At 38.0% G+C, this 16,653-nt stretch overlaps 1 protein-coding gene across 1 annotated transcript; it reads left to right on the forward strand.

The window, feature by feature from the left end:
• Window positions 1-568: 568 nt before the first annotated feature.
• On the forward strand, window positions 569-4,062 carry LOC308312139 (galectin-1-like; the record flags this gene model as incomplete). The annotated part of the gene is made up of 4 exons (XM_080794531.1): window positions 569-604; window positions 1,684-1,763; window positions 2,958-3,126; window positions 3,916-4,062. 4 exons carry the CDS (start codon window positions 569-571, stop codon window positions 4,060-4,062), a joined length of 432 nt encoding a protein of 143 aa, XP_080650657.1.
• Between the last annotated feature and the right edge of the window lie 12,591 nt (window positions 4,063-16,653).

Consider the following 16,653-nt stretch of genomic DNA (forward strand, 5'->3'; position numbering starts at 1 on the left):
CACTGGTCTGATTAACCCATTCTGACCTGAGATCAGATTCTAAAAACATGATGCTATAACATGATGCTATAACACCAAAATGGGTTCCCGTTCAGAATGGATTAAAGGGGGCTCTTCACATAGGTTCCGCAGACGGCCTACTAATTTAAAGAATGTAGCCAAATTATTTACCATGTAAATAGATAGTTCTATACTGTAAGACTGAGTAAACCTACAGTATATCAAACCAAATGCCATAAGACAGTATATCAGACTGGAGAATATTTCTCTTTCCTAAGAAGAATAAGCCTAGTCTCCTTGTAAAGTCATTTGTGTGTTCTTGTGATCGTTTTCATTTTGTGTGAGGTGCATATTTACACTTGCCGTATATTATAGACTGATATATATTTTTAAAAGTTTCACAGATACAGTATGTATATACATATACGTAAATGTAAAAGATTATAATAATAATAATAATAATAAAATGTGTGTGAGGTACATATTTATGCTCCAAAGTTACCTACCGTGTCATCTTCTTTATTACCGTTGTCACGACTTACAGACTAATAATATATTCTGATTTTGCATGCTAAAGAACACAAACAGCCAATCTCTGAAGCTGGTAAAAACAGCCGTAGCCAGTAGATGACAAACAACAACTTTTACACTTGCTGAAAATAGCCGATCTACAAGCTCACAAGCTTGTAGATCAGCTATTTTCAGCATGCAACCAAGAGTAAAATGACTTATAGTGGATCTCTTGTCCACTAGTCCCTTCCTAACATTTTAGTCTAGTTTTTATTTGTCAACGAAATTGTCAGTATATTTAGTCTTAGTTTTAGTCATCATAGCTTAGTTTTCATTTAGTTTCCATTCGTTTTTGTCAGTCGACGAACATTTTTCGTCTTAGTTTTAGTCGACGAAAACAACACTGCTGCCTGTGAAGGAAGGCCCCATGTTATGCTGTGCATAATGGACTGAAAATATGTCATTTAAGTCATAGTCCCCTTTTCATATTTTTTCCAACGGTTGTAGCAGTTCAAAGGGCATTCAGGTGAGGTGACTGTATGCTAACATTGCACACCGGCATTGCTCATATACAGTAGTTTACTCATTGATCAAGGCAGCAATCTTAATCTTCATCACTACAGAAATGCAGACCACCACCACATTATAATCAATGTTACCATTGTGAAGGAAACTGCAATATGGTGAGTGAATCAAGTGGTTGATTGTGGCTTGTTACATTTCAATAGATAATGTTTTTATCATGATGTAGGCTACTGTATGATTATTTTTAGTCCTGATTCTGTCAATGAACACTCACATGGCCTATAGCTGCCTGCTTCTGTCCTGTCTCATTGGATTCAGATAAAAAGCCTAACTGTTCTACCTGCAGCCACTGACGGATCCTTCAGATCACTGCTGTTGTGTTGGAGAGAGAGGTTTGTGTTTGTGGACGAAAGACCATTTTCTATCTCTGTTCCAGGATTATTCTCAAGCCTCCCCAAGAATCAAAATGGTATGTTTGACTGCCTTGAGGTTTTTTGTTAGCTTAAAGTTAAAGTGCGTGTTTGCATTGTAAAGGCTATACTGCATTGATCACAGTGTCTGTCAGATATTATATTAATTACTAAAGAAAACTTTACACTGCAATATCCTACTGTATGTGTTTAATATCCTACTGTATGTGTTTTTCAGGAACTTGAATTGAAGAACTTGGCCCTGAAAGCTGGAGACCAGCTGAAAGTGAAGGGACAGATTTTACACGATGCCGACAGGTAAAGCTATATGCAAATAAAATACATTGAGAAATTATTTACCTAGAAAAGGTTACTTTAATTACTTCTAAAAAGGATTGTGGTTTGAAGCAGCAATAATATATGAGCCACTTGTAAATTCAGAAGACTATTTGTGAGTTATTAAAAACGCAAAACAATAGAGCACCGAAGTCCTGACGTAACTCGCTCATCCCTTCGATTCCCCTGGTTCGCGGAAGTAATTTCTCTATGGAGAATAACATGGGGTGATCTTAATATCGTCTACTATAAGCGTTGTGGTCCAAAAATAAACAAGCTGTCTCGGCGTTATTGTCAGGGAGGTGTCTCTGTATCGTTTGCAACAGTCAGTCACTCATATATGATACAGTCTGCTTCTAGCGAAAATCTAACTAATTCAGCAGCAGTAACATTAGCGTTTTCTCTCAGTCAGTTGATTCTTCATATCCATATGAGTGGCCGGGGTGACATGTTTATTTTTCAAACACAGTTCTTATATGAAGCAATCTAAAAATCCTCCTATGGCGATTTCAATGCAACTAAACAAATACATGAACCTGGGGACTGACGCCCTCTACTGGAAGTGACGTCAGACTTCGGTGCTCTATGAAGTACATTATACGAATACTGGATGACTCACCCCGGTGCTTGCCCGTTTTTCCCGAATGTTCCCCAGTGAGGGGGATAACTTTGTAATATGCTATTGGCTGTTTGTATTCTTTTTGGAAAAATATAAAAAGATACTCCTGTGGAAAGGCTATATTATATTTTACTTATATTGACCCTATAAAAAATTTAGTATTATTTAGTATTATGTAAGGTTTTGCCCACTCAAATGGTACCTCGTCAGATAATCCCCACATATCCTTCAACAACAACTTCTGTGAACAGACTTCACCGTAGTAGCTTTTCATAAATTATATTTGTACTTAGGCTGTTCTGCTGTCATGAAAGTTTATAGTTAGAGAAATTCAAAGTCCAGCCGTCTGCTGTCCAGCCTCTCCCACAAACCCCTCACTGGGGAAGATTCTGGGAGGAAAACAGAAACGGGGCGAGCCATCTTGTTACCCATTATACTGTTGATGTATATATATATATATATATATATATATATATATCATTGATTCATGTTCAACACCACCTATTCCTCTTTTCAAATAACTTGAGATTTTCAGATAAATGACACCTTTAATTCAGTTTCAGCATCAACCTGGGCTGGGATGCAGAGGACCTGGCGCTGCACTTCAACCCTCGTTTCCATGACGACCAGGACGGATCAGTGCTCGTGTGTAACTCAATGATGGAAGGATGCTGGGGTGAAGAGGAGAGGCAATACAACCCTTTACAGAGGGGCTCTGAAGTGAAGGTGAGACAATATATAACAAAAAACATGGCATGGATGCACCTGGGACGTATCCTCAGTGATGTATCCTGAGGTCAACGGGGTTTCGGGTCTCTCAACATCATACCCCTCACTCAGGCGACCCAGCCGGGAGTGATCAAGTCCCGACTTACGTCCCCAGTAGCTACCCTCGATCAGTCCCACTAGGGAAAAACCAGGGGCACACAATCCGTTGGAACTATTCCAGAACTACTCTGCCAGGGCTGGGAGGTACACTTCTGGCACATGGAGGGACTATAGGCTCGGTGGGTTGTCTCCTGTCTGGGCCCCTCCTACGTCTCACCAGGTCCACTCCTGCTCTCACCAGGCCCAGGACCTGTGCGTTGCACCAGAGTCCCAGCACCAGACACTTCATTCAGGAGTGGTGGGCAATGGTTCCGCAGGGTCATGGTACAGCTGTATATTATGGTTACACAGAATGGTGATGTTTTCATCATCGTTATATTAGGCCTATATCCTTCTAGATGTTTGTTTGTTTAAATATGGAGTTCTGTGATTTTTGTACGTTTGTTGTATGTTTTGTATGCGTCTATGAAGTTAACATTACTCTAATTAGACCCCCAGGTGTAATAGAATATTCAAATATGTCTTCCTTGTGTAATTTTGGTTTCTTCCTGAAAGCAAAAAGCCAAAGTCAAAAGGCTCAATCGAAAATACACAATGATTGTGACATCATAATCCTTTAATTCAAATAATGGATACTGAGCTCAATTTGTTGTATTATCTTATTCTTAATGTTTGTCTTTCTTCTAGATTGTGGTGAAGATGACTGGAGAGACGTTTACAGTGGAGCTCCCTGGTGGAGAGGAGGTTCAGTTCTGTAACTGTGACATCAGGGACGTCATGAGCTACGTCAGCGTGAAAGGAGACTTCAGACTCAAATCTTTCAAAATCTGCTAGGATAGATTAACTACTTCCAACCATGTCTAAAGCCCACTGTTTGATTTCTGTATTATAATAACTAGAATTTCGCCCCCCTTCGGGGGCTCATCCCAGTGTCGTTGCAGCGCAATATGGGAAGAAGGAAATTGCGGGAGTTCACAGACTCCACTTCATGTTTCAGCTGTGTTTTTAAACTCAGTAGTGTGCCCTGCACACAGCGCACACTCGCAATTGCAGCTGGAGGGCGACGCGACACACACACACACACACACACACGCCCACACACACACACACACACACACACACACACACACACACACACACACACACACACACACACACACACACACACACACACACACACACACACACAGAGCGATGTGTGGATAAATCACTGAGATTTGGGAAATGTGTTCTGAATGGGCCTGAATATATGTGTGTAGGCTGCAACAATGATTTCATAAAGTGTAGTTTAGTTTTGAACAGGCAACTAATGTAGTGATAGATTAATTGAATGGGCCTGAATAGATAGATAGATAGATTTCTTTATTTTTGTGTCATGCACCAAAGGCGCCCAGCCCACATGGGCTTACAGGACACACCATATCATTGCATTCAATATTGCATTGTGTACAATAAACGGATATGTTTTGTTGATATTCCCTTTTTTTTTTTTACACAAACAAAACATTCTGCCTTATTTCCCACGCCCTGCATAAAAAGTCTGCCAAAGCAAAAGTACCTTTCCTAAAACATAATTCCAGTTTTTCATAGTCCTCCAACCAGAAAAAGTCTGCACAGATGGTTGTCATTTTACAAAATAATACATGTGTTAATGCTTCATATAATGGGCAGTAAAACAAAAGATGATAGATTGAACAGGCAACTAATGTAGTGATTGATTAATTGAATGGGCCTGAATAGATCTGTGTAGGCTGCAACAATTGGCGTGCTTTGTGTAAATGGCCGTCGTGAGGTTCACTGTTCCTTTTTAGATGGACATTCCACAGCGCCAGCGCCATGGGGGAGGGTGGAGGGGCACACACACACACACACACTGGGGCCAGCGTGTAGGCATAGTCTACTGTAGTAAATATAGGCGACTAATAATGTGCATGGAATGGATAGTGCATGAGTGTGCAGGTTCAGCGCACACGCGCAATTGCGATGTATGGATAAATGAAATGATTAAGCAGGCAACATTGAGAAGCATGCAACATGCTCGCACACGCGCAATTGCGATGTATGGATAAATGAAATGATTAAGCACGCAACATTGAGAAGCATGCAACATGCTGTGTGATTACCTGTTTCGGTTCGCGACACACACACAGGGCGATGTATGGATAAATCAAACGAACGATTAAGCAAGCAACATTGAGAAGGATGCAACATGCTGTGTGATTTACCTGTTTGGGTTTGTTTTGCGCGACTGGCTCGCAAATGTTTGGAGGCACGCGTGTATTGAGAAAGTGCGCTGCGTTTTCTTCGTGGCATATTGTGTTTTTGGGGGGGTGATGGCAGAGTATATTTTGTTGGTGGAGTGAGTAGCCTACAGTGCAGTCAGAGAGTAGTTCACAGGTCACACACAGGAGCAGTGAAAGGGGGAGGGGACTTGGGATGGCAGTGTAGAGTAGGCACGACATTGAGGGGATAGAAACCATCCCGGTCGCGTGGTTCATCTAACGCATGTGTCACTGTGAAGGACTGGCCCCATTAAGTGAACGTAGTTGGCGACACAGGAGCAGTGAAAGGGGGAGGGGCCTTCGGATGGCAGTGTAGAGTAGGCACGACATTGAGGGGTAGAAACCATCCCGGTCGCGTGGTTGATCTAACGTGTGTGTCACTGTGAAGGACTGGCCCCATGAAGTGAACGTAGTTGGCGTAGTAGACGCCAACATGACGATTTTGACGTAGGCTGTTGAGGTTGAGCAAGAATATTCTGGAATTCTGGAAATGGTAATTGCGGAAATTGCGGAAATGGAAATTGCGGAATTCTTTTTTCATTTTTTTCATTTTTTTCAAATCCTCAAAAATGATGAAAAACGGCGTGCCATAGTTTGAGTAACATATTAGTGGATGTCAGCTAATATTGTTACATCAATGTCTGCAAAGAAACAGTTTGTTGTGTATCAATCAAAGAGGTGTTTTTATTTTTTATCAACTTTGTATATCTATAACCCACCGTTTTTTTCATTTTTCATTTTTTTCAAATCCTCAAAAATGATGAAAAACGGCGTGCCATAGTATGCCGTACGATATGGCCTATAGCCCACGGTATACTATGGCACGCCGTTTTTCATCATTTTTGAGGATTTGAAACAAATGAAAAATGAAAAAAACGGTGGGTTATAGCCCATGTTTTTTGAAATTTTGAAAAAAAAAGTTAGCCTCGTTTCTCATCATTTTGGACCGTGGGCTATAGCCCATATCGTACGGCATACTATGGCACGCCGTTTTTCATCATTTTTGAGGATTTGAAAAAAAGGAAAAATGAAAAAAACGGTGGGTTATAGCCCATGTTTTTTTAAATTTTGAAAAAAAAAGTTAGCCTCGTTTCTCATCATTTTGGACCGTGGGCTATAGCCCATATCGTACGGCATACTATGGCACGCCGTTTTTCATCATTTTTGAGGATTTGAAAAAAATGAAAAATGAAAAAAACGGTGGGTTATAGCCCATGTTTTTTGAAATTTTGAAAAAAAAGGTTAGCCTCGTTTCTCATCATTTTGGACCGTGGGCTATAGCCCATATCGTACGGCATACTATGGCACGCCGTTTTTCATCATTTTTGAGGATTTGAAAAAAATGAAAAATGAAAAAAACGGTGGGTTATAGCCCATGTTTTTTGAAATTTTGAAAAAAAAAGTTAGCCTCGTTTCTCATCATTTTGGACCGTGGGCTATAGCCCATATCGTACGGCATACTATGGCACGCCGTTTTTCATCATTTTTGAGGATTTGAAAAAAATGAAAAATGAAAAAAACGGTGGGTTATAGCCCATGTTTTTTGAAATTTTGAAAAAAAAGGTTAGCCTCGTTTCTCACCATTTTGGACCGTGGGCTATAGCCCATATCGTACGGCATACTATGGCACGCCGTTTTTCATCATTTTTGAGGATTTGAAAAAAATGAAAAATGAAAAAAACGGTGGGTTATAGCCCATGTTTTTTGAAATTTTGAAAAAAAAGGTTAGCCTCGTTTCTCATCATTTTGGACCGTGGGCTATAGCCCATATCGTACGGCATACTATGGCATGACGTTTTTCATCATTTTTGAGGATTGAAAAAAATGAAAAATGAAAAAAAACGGTGGGTTATAGCCCATGTTTTTTGAAATTTTGAAAAAAAAAGTTAGCCTCGTTTCTCATCATTTTGGACCGTGGGCTATAGCCCATATCGTACGGCATACTATGGCACGCCGTTTTTCATCATTTTTGAGGATTTGAAAAAAATGAAAAATGAAAAAAACGGTGGGTTATAGCCCATGTTTTTTGAAATTTTGAAAAAAAAAGGTTAGCCTCGTTTCTCATCATTTTGGACCGTGGGCTATAGCCCATATCGTACGGCATACTATGGCACGCCGTTTTTCATCATTTTTGAGGATTTGAAAAAATGAAAAATGAAAAAAACGGTGGGTTATAGCCCATGTTTTTTGAAATTTTGAAAAAAAAGTTAGCCTCGTTTCTCATCATTTTGGACCGTGGGCTATAGCCCATATCGTACGGCATACTATGGCACGCCGTTTTTCATCATTTTTGAGGATTTGAAAAAAAAGAAAAATGAAAAAAAACGGTGGGTTATAGCCCATGTTTTTTGAAATTTTGAAAAAAAAAGTTAGCCTCGTTTCTCATCATTTTGGACCGTGGGCTATAGCCCATATCGTACGGCATACTATGGCACGCCGTTTTTCATCATTTTTGAGGATTTGAAAAAAATGAAAAATGAAAAAAACGGTGGGTTATAGCCCATGTTTTTTGAAAATTTGAAAAAAAAAGTTAGCCTCGTTTCTCATCATTTTGGACCGTGGGCTATAGCCCATATCGTACGGCATACTATGGCACGCCGTTTTTTCATCATTTTTGAGGATTTGAAAAAAAAGAAAAATGAAAAAAACGGTGGGTTATAGCCCATGTTTTTTGAAATTTTGAAAAAAAAAGTTAGCCTCGTTTCTCATCATTTTGGACCGTGGGCTATAGCCCATATCGTACGGCATACTATGGCACGCCGTTTTTCATCATTTTTGAGGATTTGAAAAAAATGAAAAATGAAAAAAACGGTGGGTTATAGCCCATGTTTTTTGAAATTTTGAAAAAAAAAGTTAGCCTCGTTTCTCATCATTTTGGACCGTGGGCTATAGCCCATATCGTACGGCATACTATGGCACGCCGTTTTTCATCATTTTTGAGGATTTGAAAAAAATGAAAAATGAAAAAAACGGTGGGTTATAGCCCATGTTTTTTGAAATTTTGAAAAAAAAAGTTAGCCTCGTTTCTCATCATTTTGGACCGTGGGCTATAGCCCATATCGTACGGCATACTATGGCACGCCGTTTTTCATCATTTTTGAGGATTTGAAAAAAAAGAAAAATGAAAAAAACGGTGGGTTATAGCCCATGTTTTTTGAAATTTTGAAAAAAAAAGTTAGCCTCGTTTCTCATCATTTTGGACCGTGGGCTATAGCCCATATCGTACGGCATACTATGGCACGCCGTTTTTCATCATTTTTGAGGATTTGAAAAAAATGAAAAATGAAAAAAACGGTGGGTTATAGCCCATGTTTTTTGAAATTTTGAAAAAAAAAGTTAGCCTCGTTTCTCATCATTTTGGACCGTGGGCTATAGCCCATATCGTACGGCATACTATGGCACGCCGTTTTTCATCATTTTTGAGGATTTGAAAAAAATGAAAAATGAAAAAAACGGTGGGTTATAGCCCATGTTTTTTGAAATTTTGAAAAAAAAAGTTAGCCTCGTTTCTCATCATTTTGGACCGTGGGCTATAGCCCAATATCGTACGGCATACTATGGCACGCCGTTTTTCATCATTTTGAGGATTTGAAAAAAATGAAAAATGAAAAAAACGGTGGGTTATAGCCCATGTTTTTTGAAATTTTGAAAAAAAAAGTTAGCCTCGTTTCTCATCATTTTGGACCGTGGGCTATAGCCCATATCGTACGGCATACTATGGCACGCCGTTTTTCATCATTTTTGAGGATTTAAAAAAAATGAAAAATGAAAAAAACGGTGGGTTATAGCCCATGTTTTTTGAAATTTTGAAAAAAAAAGTTAGCCTCGTTTCTCATCATTTTGGACCGTGGGCTATAGCCCATATCGTACGGCATACTATGGCACGCCGTTTTTCATCATTTTTGAGGATTTGAAAAAAATGAAAAATGAAAAAAACGGGTGGGTTATAGCCCAGGTTTTTTGAAATTTTGAAAAAAAAAGTTAGCCTCGTTTCTCATCATTTTGGACCGTGGGCTATAGCCCATATCGTACGGCATACTATGGCACGCCGTTTTTCATCATTTTTGAGGATTTGAAAAAAATGAAAAATGAAAAAAACGGTGGGTTATAGCCCATGTTTTTTGAAATTTTGAAAAAAAAAGTTAGCCTCGTTTCTCATCATTTTTGGACCGTAGGGCTATAGCCCATATCGTACGGCATACTATGGCACGCGTTTTTCATCATTTTTGAGGATTTGAAAAAAATGAAAAATGAAAAAAACGGTGGGTTATAGCCCATGTTTTTTGAAATTTTGAAAAAAAAAGTTAGCCTCGTTTCTCATCATTTTGGACCGTGGGCTATAGCCCATATCGTACGGCATACTATGGCACGCCGTTTTTCATCATTTTTGAGGATTTGAAAAAAATGAAAAATGAAAAAAAACGGTGGGTTATAGCCCATGTTTTTTGAAATTTTGAAAAAAAAAAGTTAGCCTCGTTTCTCATCATTTTGGACCGTGGGCTATAGCCCATATCGTACGGCATACTATGGCACGCCGTTTTTCATCATTTTTGAGGATTTGAAAAAAATGAAAAATGAAAAAAACGGTGGGTTATAGCCCATGTTTTTTGAAATTTTGAAAAAAAAAGTTAGCCTCGTTTCTCATCATTTTGGACCGTGGGCTATAGCCCATATCGTACGGCATACTATGGCACGCCGTTTTTCATCATTTTTGAGGATTTGAAAAAAATGAAAAATGAAAAAAACGGTGGGTTATAGCCATGTTTTTTGAAATTTTGAAAAAAAAAGTTAGCCTCGTTTCTCATCATTTTGGACCGTGGGCTATAGCCCATATCGTACGGCATACTATGGCACGCCGTTTTTCATCATTTTTGAGGATTTGAAAAAAATGAAAAATGAAAAAAACGGTGGGTTATAGCCCATGTTTTTTGAAATTTTGAAAAAAAAAGTTAGCCTCGTTTCTCATCATTTTGGACCGTGGGCTATAGCCCATATCGTACGGCATACTATGGCACGCCGTTTTTCATCATTTTTGAGGATTTGAAAAAAATGAAAAATGAAAAAAACGGTGGGTTATAGCCCATGTTTTTTGAAATTTTGAAAAAAAAAGTTAGCCTCGTTTCTCATCATTTTGGACCGTGGGCTATAGCCCATATCGTACGGCATACTATGGCACGCCGTTTTTCATCATTTTTGAGGATTTGAAAAAAATGAAAAATGAAAAAAACGGTGGGTTATAGCCCATGTTTTTTGAAATTTTGAAAAAAAAAGTTAGCCTCGTTTCTCATCATTTTGGACCGTGGGCTATAGCCCATATCGTACGGCATACTATGGCACGCCGTTTTTCATCATTTTTGAGGATTTGAAAAAAATGAAAAATGAAAAAAACGGTGGGTTATAGCCCATGTTTTTTGAAATTTTGAAAAAAAAAGTTAGCCTCGTTTCTCATCATTTTGGACCGTAGGGCTATAGCCCATATCGTACGGCATACTATGGCACGCCGTTTTTCATCATTTTTGAGGATTTGAAAAAAATGAAAAATGAAAAAAACGGTGGGTTATAGCCCATGTTTTTTGAAATTTTGAAAAAAAAAGTTAGCCTCGTTTCTCATCATTTTGGACCGTGGGCTATAGCCCATATCGTACGGCATACTATGGCACGCCGTTTTTCATCATTTTTGAGGATTTGAAAAAAATGAAAAATGAAAAAAACGGTGGGTTATAGCCCATGTTTTTTGAAATTTTGAAAAAAAAAGTTAGCCTCGTTTCTCATCATTTTGGACCGTGGGCTATAGCCCATATCGTACGGCATACTATGGCACGCCGTTTTTCATCATTTTTGAGGATTTGAAAAAAATGAAAAATGAAAAAAAACGGTGGGTTATAGCCCATGTTTTTTGAAATTTTGAAAAAAAAAGTTAGCCTCGTTTCTCATCATTTTGGACCGTGGGCTATAGCCCATATCGTACGGCATACTATGGCACGCCGTTTTTCATCATTTTTGAGGATTTGAAAAAAATGAAAAATGAAAAAAACGGTGGGTTATAGCCCATGTTTTTTGAAATTTTGAAAAAAAAAGTTAGCCTCGTTTCTCATCATTTTGGACCGTGGGCTATAGCCCATATCGTACGGCATACTATGGCACGCCGTTTTTCATCATTTTTGAGGATTTGAAAAAATGAAAAATGAAAAAAACGGTGGGTTATAGCCCATGTTTTTTGAAATTTTGAAAAAAAAAGTTAGCCTCGTTTCTCATCATTTTGGACCGTGGGCTATAGCCCATATCGTACGGCATACTATGGCACGCCGTTTTTCATCATTTTTGAGGATTTGAAAAAAATGAAAAATGAAAAAAACGGTGGGTTATAGCCCATGTTTTTTGAAATTTGAAAAAAAAAGTTAGCCTCGTTTCTCATCATTTTGGACCGTGGGCTATAGCCCATATCGTACGGCATACTATGGCACGCCGTTTTTCATCATTTTTGAGGATTTGAAAAAAATGAAAAATGAAAAAAAACGGTGGGTTATAGCCCATGTTTTTTGAAATTTTGAAAAAGAAAGTTAGCCTCGTTTCTCATCATTTTGGACCGTGGGCTATAGCCCATATCGTACGGCATACTATGGCACGCCGTTTTTCATCATTTTTGAGGATTTGAAAAAAATGAAAAATGAAAAAAACGGTGGGTTATAGCCCATGTTTTTTGAAATTTTGAAAAAAAAAGTTAGCCTCGTTTCTCATCATTTTGGACCGTGGGCTATAGCCCATATCGTACGGCATACTATGGCACGCCGTTTTTCATCATTTTTGAGGATTTGAAAAAAATGAAAAATGAAAAAAACGGTGGGTTATAGCCCATGTTTTTTGAAATTTTGAAAAAAAAAGTTAGCCTCGTTTCTCATCATTTTGGACCGTGGGCTATAGCCCATATCGTACGGCATACTATGGCACGCCGTTTTTCATCATTTTTGAGGATTTGAAAAAAAATGAAAAATGAAAAAAAGCGGTGGGTTATAGCCCATGTTTTTTGAAATTTTGAAAAAAAAAGTTAGCCTCGTTTCTCATCATTTTGGACCGTGGGCTATAGCCCATATCGTACGGCATACTATGGCACGCCGTTTTTCATCATTTTTGAGGATTTGAAAAAAATGAAAATGAAAAAAACGGTGGGTTATAGCCCATGTTTTTTGAAATTTTGAAAAAAAAGTTAGCCTCGTTTCTCATCATTTTGGACCGTGGGCTATAGCCCATATCGTACGGCATACTATGGCACGCCGTTTTTCATCATTTTTGAGGATTTGAAAAAAATGAAAAATGAAAAAAACGGTGGGTTATAGCCCATGTTTTTTGAAATTTTGAAAAAAAAAGTTAGCCTCGTTTCTCATCATTTTGGACCGTGGGCTATAGCCCATATCGTACGGCATACTATGGCACGCCGTTTTTCATCATTTTTGAGGATTTGAAAAAAATGAAAAATGAAAAAAACGGTGGGTTATAGCCCATGTTTTTTGAAATTTTGAAAAAAAAGTTAGCCTCGTTTCTCATCATTTTGGACCGTGGGCTATAGCCCATATCGTACGGCATACTATGGCACGCCGTTTTTCATCATTTTTGAGGATTTGAAAAAAATGAAAAATGAAAAAAACGGTGGGTTATAGCCCATGTTTTTTGAAATTTTGAAAAAAAAAGTTAGCCTCGTTTCTCATCATTTTGGACCGTGGGCTATAGCCCATATCGTACGGCATACTATGGCACGCCGTTTTTCATCATTTTTGAGGATTTGAAAAAAATGAAAATGAAAAAACGGTGGGTTATAGCCCATGTTTTTTGAAATTTTGAAAAAAAAAGTTAGCCTCGTTTCTCATCATTTTGGACCGTGGGCTATAGCCCATATCGTACGGCATACTATGGCACGCCGTTTTTCATCATTTTTGAGGATTTGAAAAAAATGAAAAATGAAAAAAACGGTGGGTTATAGCCCATGTTTTTTGAAATTTTGAAAAAAAAAGTTAGCCTCGTTTCTCATCATTTTGGACCGTGGGCTATAGCCCATATCGTACGGCATACTATGGCACGCCGTTTTTCATCATTTTTGAGGATTTGAAAAAAATGAAAAATGAAAAAAACGGTGGGTTATAGCCCATGTTTTTTGAAATTTTGAAAAAAAAAGTTAGCCTCGTTTCTCATCATTTTGGACCGTGGGCTATAGCCCATATCGTACGGCATACTATGGCACGCCGTTTTTCATCATTTTTGAGGATTTGAAAAAAATGAAAAATGAAAAAAACGGTGGGTTATAGCCCATGTTTTTTGAAATTTTGAAAAAAAAAGTTAGCCTCGTTTCTCATCATTTTGGACCGTGGGCTATAGCCCATATCGTACGGCATACTATGGCACGCCGTTTTTCATCATTTTTGAGGATTGAAAAAAATGAAAAATGAAAAAAACGGTGGGTTATAGCCCATGTTTTTTGAAATTTTGAAAAAAAAAAGTTAGCCTCGTTTCTCATCATTTTGGACCGTGGGCTATAGCCCCATATCGTACGGCATACTATGGCACGCCGTTTTTCATCATTTTTGAGGATTTGAAAAAATGAAAAATGAAAAAAACGGTGGGTTATAGCCCATGTTTTTTGAAATTTTGAAAAAAAAAGTTAGCCTCGTTTCTCATCATTTTGGACCGTGGGCTATAGCCCATATCGTACGGCATACTATGGCACGCCGTTTTTCATCATTTTTGAGGATTTGAAAAAAATGAAAAAATGAAAAAAACGGTGGGTTATAGCCCATGTTTTTTGAAATTTTGAAAAAAAAAGTTAGCCTCGTTTCTCATCATTTTGGACCGTGGGCTATAGCCCATATCGTACGGCATACTATGGCACGCCGTTTTTCATCATTTTTGAGGATTTGAAAAAAATGAAAAATGAAAAAAACGGTGGGTTATAGCCCATGTTTTTTGAAATTTTGAAAAAAAAAGTTAGCCTCGTTTCTCATCATTTTGGACCGTGGGCTATAGCCCATATCGTACGGCATACTATGGCACGCCGTTTTTCATCATTTTTGAGGATTTGAAAAAATGAAAAATGAAAAAAAACGGTGGGTTATAGCCCATGTTTTTTGAAATTTTGAAAAAAAAAGTTAGCCTCGTTTCTCATCAATTTTGGACCGTGGGCTATAGCCCATATCGTACGGCATACTATGGCACGCCGTTTTTCATCATTTTTGAGGATTTGAAAAGAAAATGAAAAAAACGGTGGGTTATAGCCCATGTTTTTTGAAATTTTGAAAAAAAAAGTTAGCCTCGTTTCTCATCATTTTGGACCGTGGGCTATAGCCCATATCGTACGGCATACTATGGCACGCCGTTTTTCATCATTTTTGAGGATTTGAAAAATGAAAATGAAAAAAACGGTGGGTTATAGCCCATGTTTTTTGAAATTTTGAAAAAAAAAGGTTAGCCTCGTTTCTCATCATTTTGGACCGTGGGCTATAGCCCATATCGTACGGCATACTATGGCACGCCGTTTTTCATCATTTTTGAGGATTTGAAAAAAATGAAAAATGAAAAAAACGGTGGGTTATAGCCCATGTTTTTTGAAATTTTGAAAAAAAAAGTTAGCCTCGTTTCTCATCATTTTGGACCGTGGGCTATAGCCCATATCGTACGGCATACTATGGCACGCCGTTTTTCATCATTTTGAGGATTTGAAAAAAATGAAAAATGAAAAAAACGGTGGGTTATAGCCCATGTTTTTTGAAATTTTGAAAAAAAAGGTTAGCCTCGTTTCTCATCATTTTGGACCGTGGGCTATAGCCCATATCGTACGGCATACTATGGCACGCCGTTTTTCATCATTTTTGAGGATTTGAAAAAAATGAAAATGAAAAAAAACGGTGGGTTATAGCCCATGTTTTTTGAAATTTTGAAAAAAAAGTTAGCCTCGTTTCTCATCATTTTGGACCGTGGGCTATAGCCCATATCGTACGGCATACTATGGCACGCCGTTTTTCATCATTTTTGAGGATTTGAAAAAAATGAAAAATGAAAAAAACGGTGGGTTATAGCCCATGTTTTTGAAATTTTGAAAAAAAAGGTTAGCCTCGTTTCTCATCATTTTGGACCGTGGGCTATAGCCCATATCGTACGGCATACTATGGCACGCCGTTTTTCTTCATTTTTGAGGATTTGAAAAAAATGAAAATGAAAAAAACGGTGGGTTATAGCCCATGTTTTTGAAATTTTGAAAAAAAAAGGTTAGCCTCGTTTCTCATCATTTTGGACCGTGGGCTATAGCCCATATCGTACGGCATACTATGGCACGCCGTTTTTCATCATTTTTGAGGATTGAAAAAAATGAAAAATGAAAAAAACGGTGGGTTATAGCCCATGTTTTTTGAAATTTTGAAAAAAAAAGGTTAGCCTCGTTTCTCATCATTTTGGACCGTGGGCTATAGCCCATATCGTACGGCATACTATGGCACGCCGTTTTTTCATCATTTTTGAGGATTTGAAAAAAATGAAAAATGAAAAAAACGGTGGGTTATAGCCCATGTTTTTTGAAATTTTGAAAAAAAAAGTTAGCCCTCGTTTCTCATCATTTGGACCGTGGGCTATAGCCCATATCGTACGGCATACTATGGCACGCCGTTTTTCATCATTTTTGAGGATTTGAAAAAAATGAAAAATGAAAAAAACGGTGGGTTATAGCCCATGTTTTTTGAAATTTTGAAAAAAAAAGTTAGCCTCGTTTCTCATCATTTTGGACCGTGGGCTATAGCCCATATCGTACGGCATACTATGGCACGCCGTTTTTCATCATTTTTGAGGATTTGAAAAAAATGAAAAATGAAAAAAACGGTGGGTTATAGCCCATGTTTTTTGAAATTTTGAAAAAAAAAGTTAGCCCTCGTTTCCTCATCATTTTGGACCGTGGGCTATAGCCCATATCGTACGGCATACTATGGCACGCCGTTTTTCATCATTTTTGAGGATTTGAAAAAAAATGAAAAATGAAAAAAACGGTGGGTTATAGCCCATGTTTTTTGAAATTTTGAAAAAAAAAGTTAGCCTCGTTTCTCATCATTTTGGACCCGTGGGCTATAGCCCATATCGTACGGCATACTATGGCACGCCGTTCTTTTTACCT

This window comes from Protomyctophum bolini (genome assembly GCF_963924005.1).
Source record: "Protomyctophum bolini genome assembly, contig: SCAFFOLD_591, whole genome shotgun sequence".
Classification (NCBI taxonomy): domain Eukaryota; kingdom Metazoa; phylum Chordata; class Actinopteri; order Myctophiformes; family Myctophidae; genus Protomyctophum; species Protomyctophum bolini.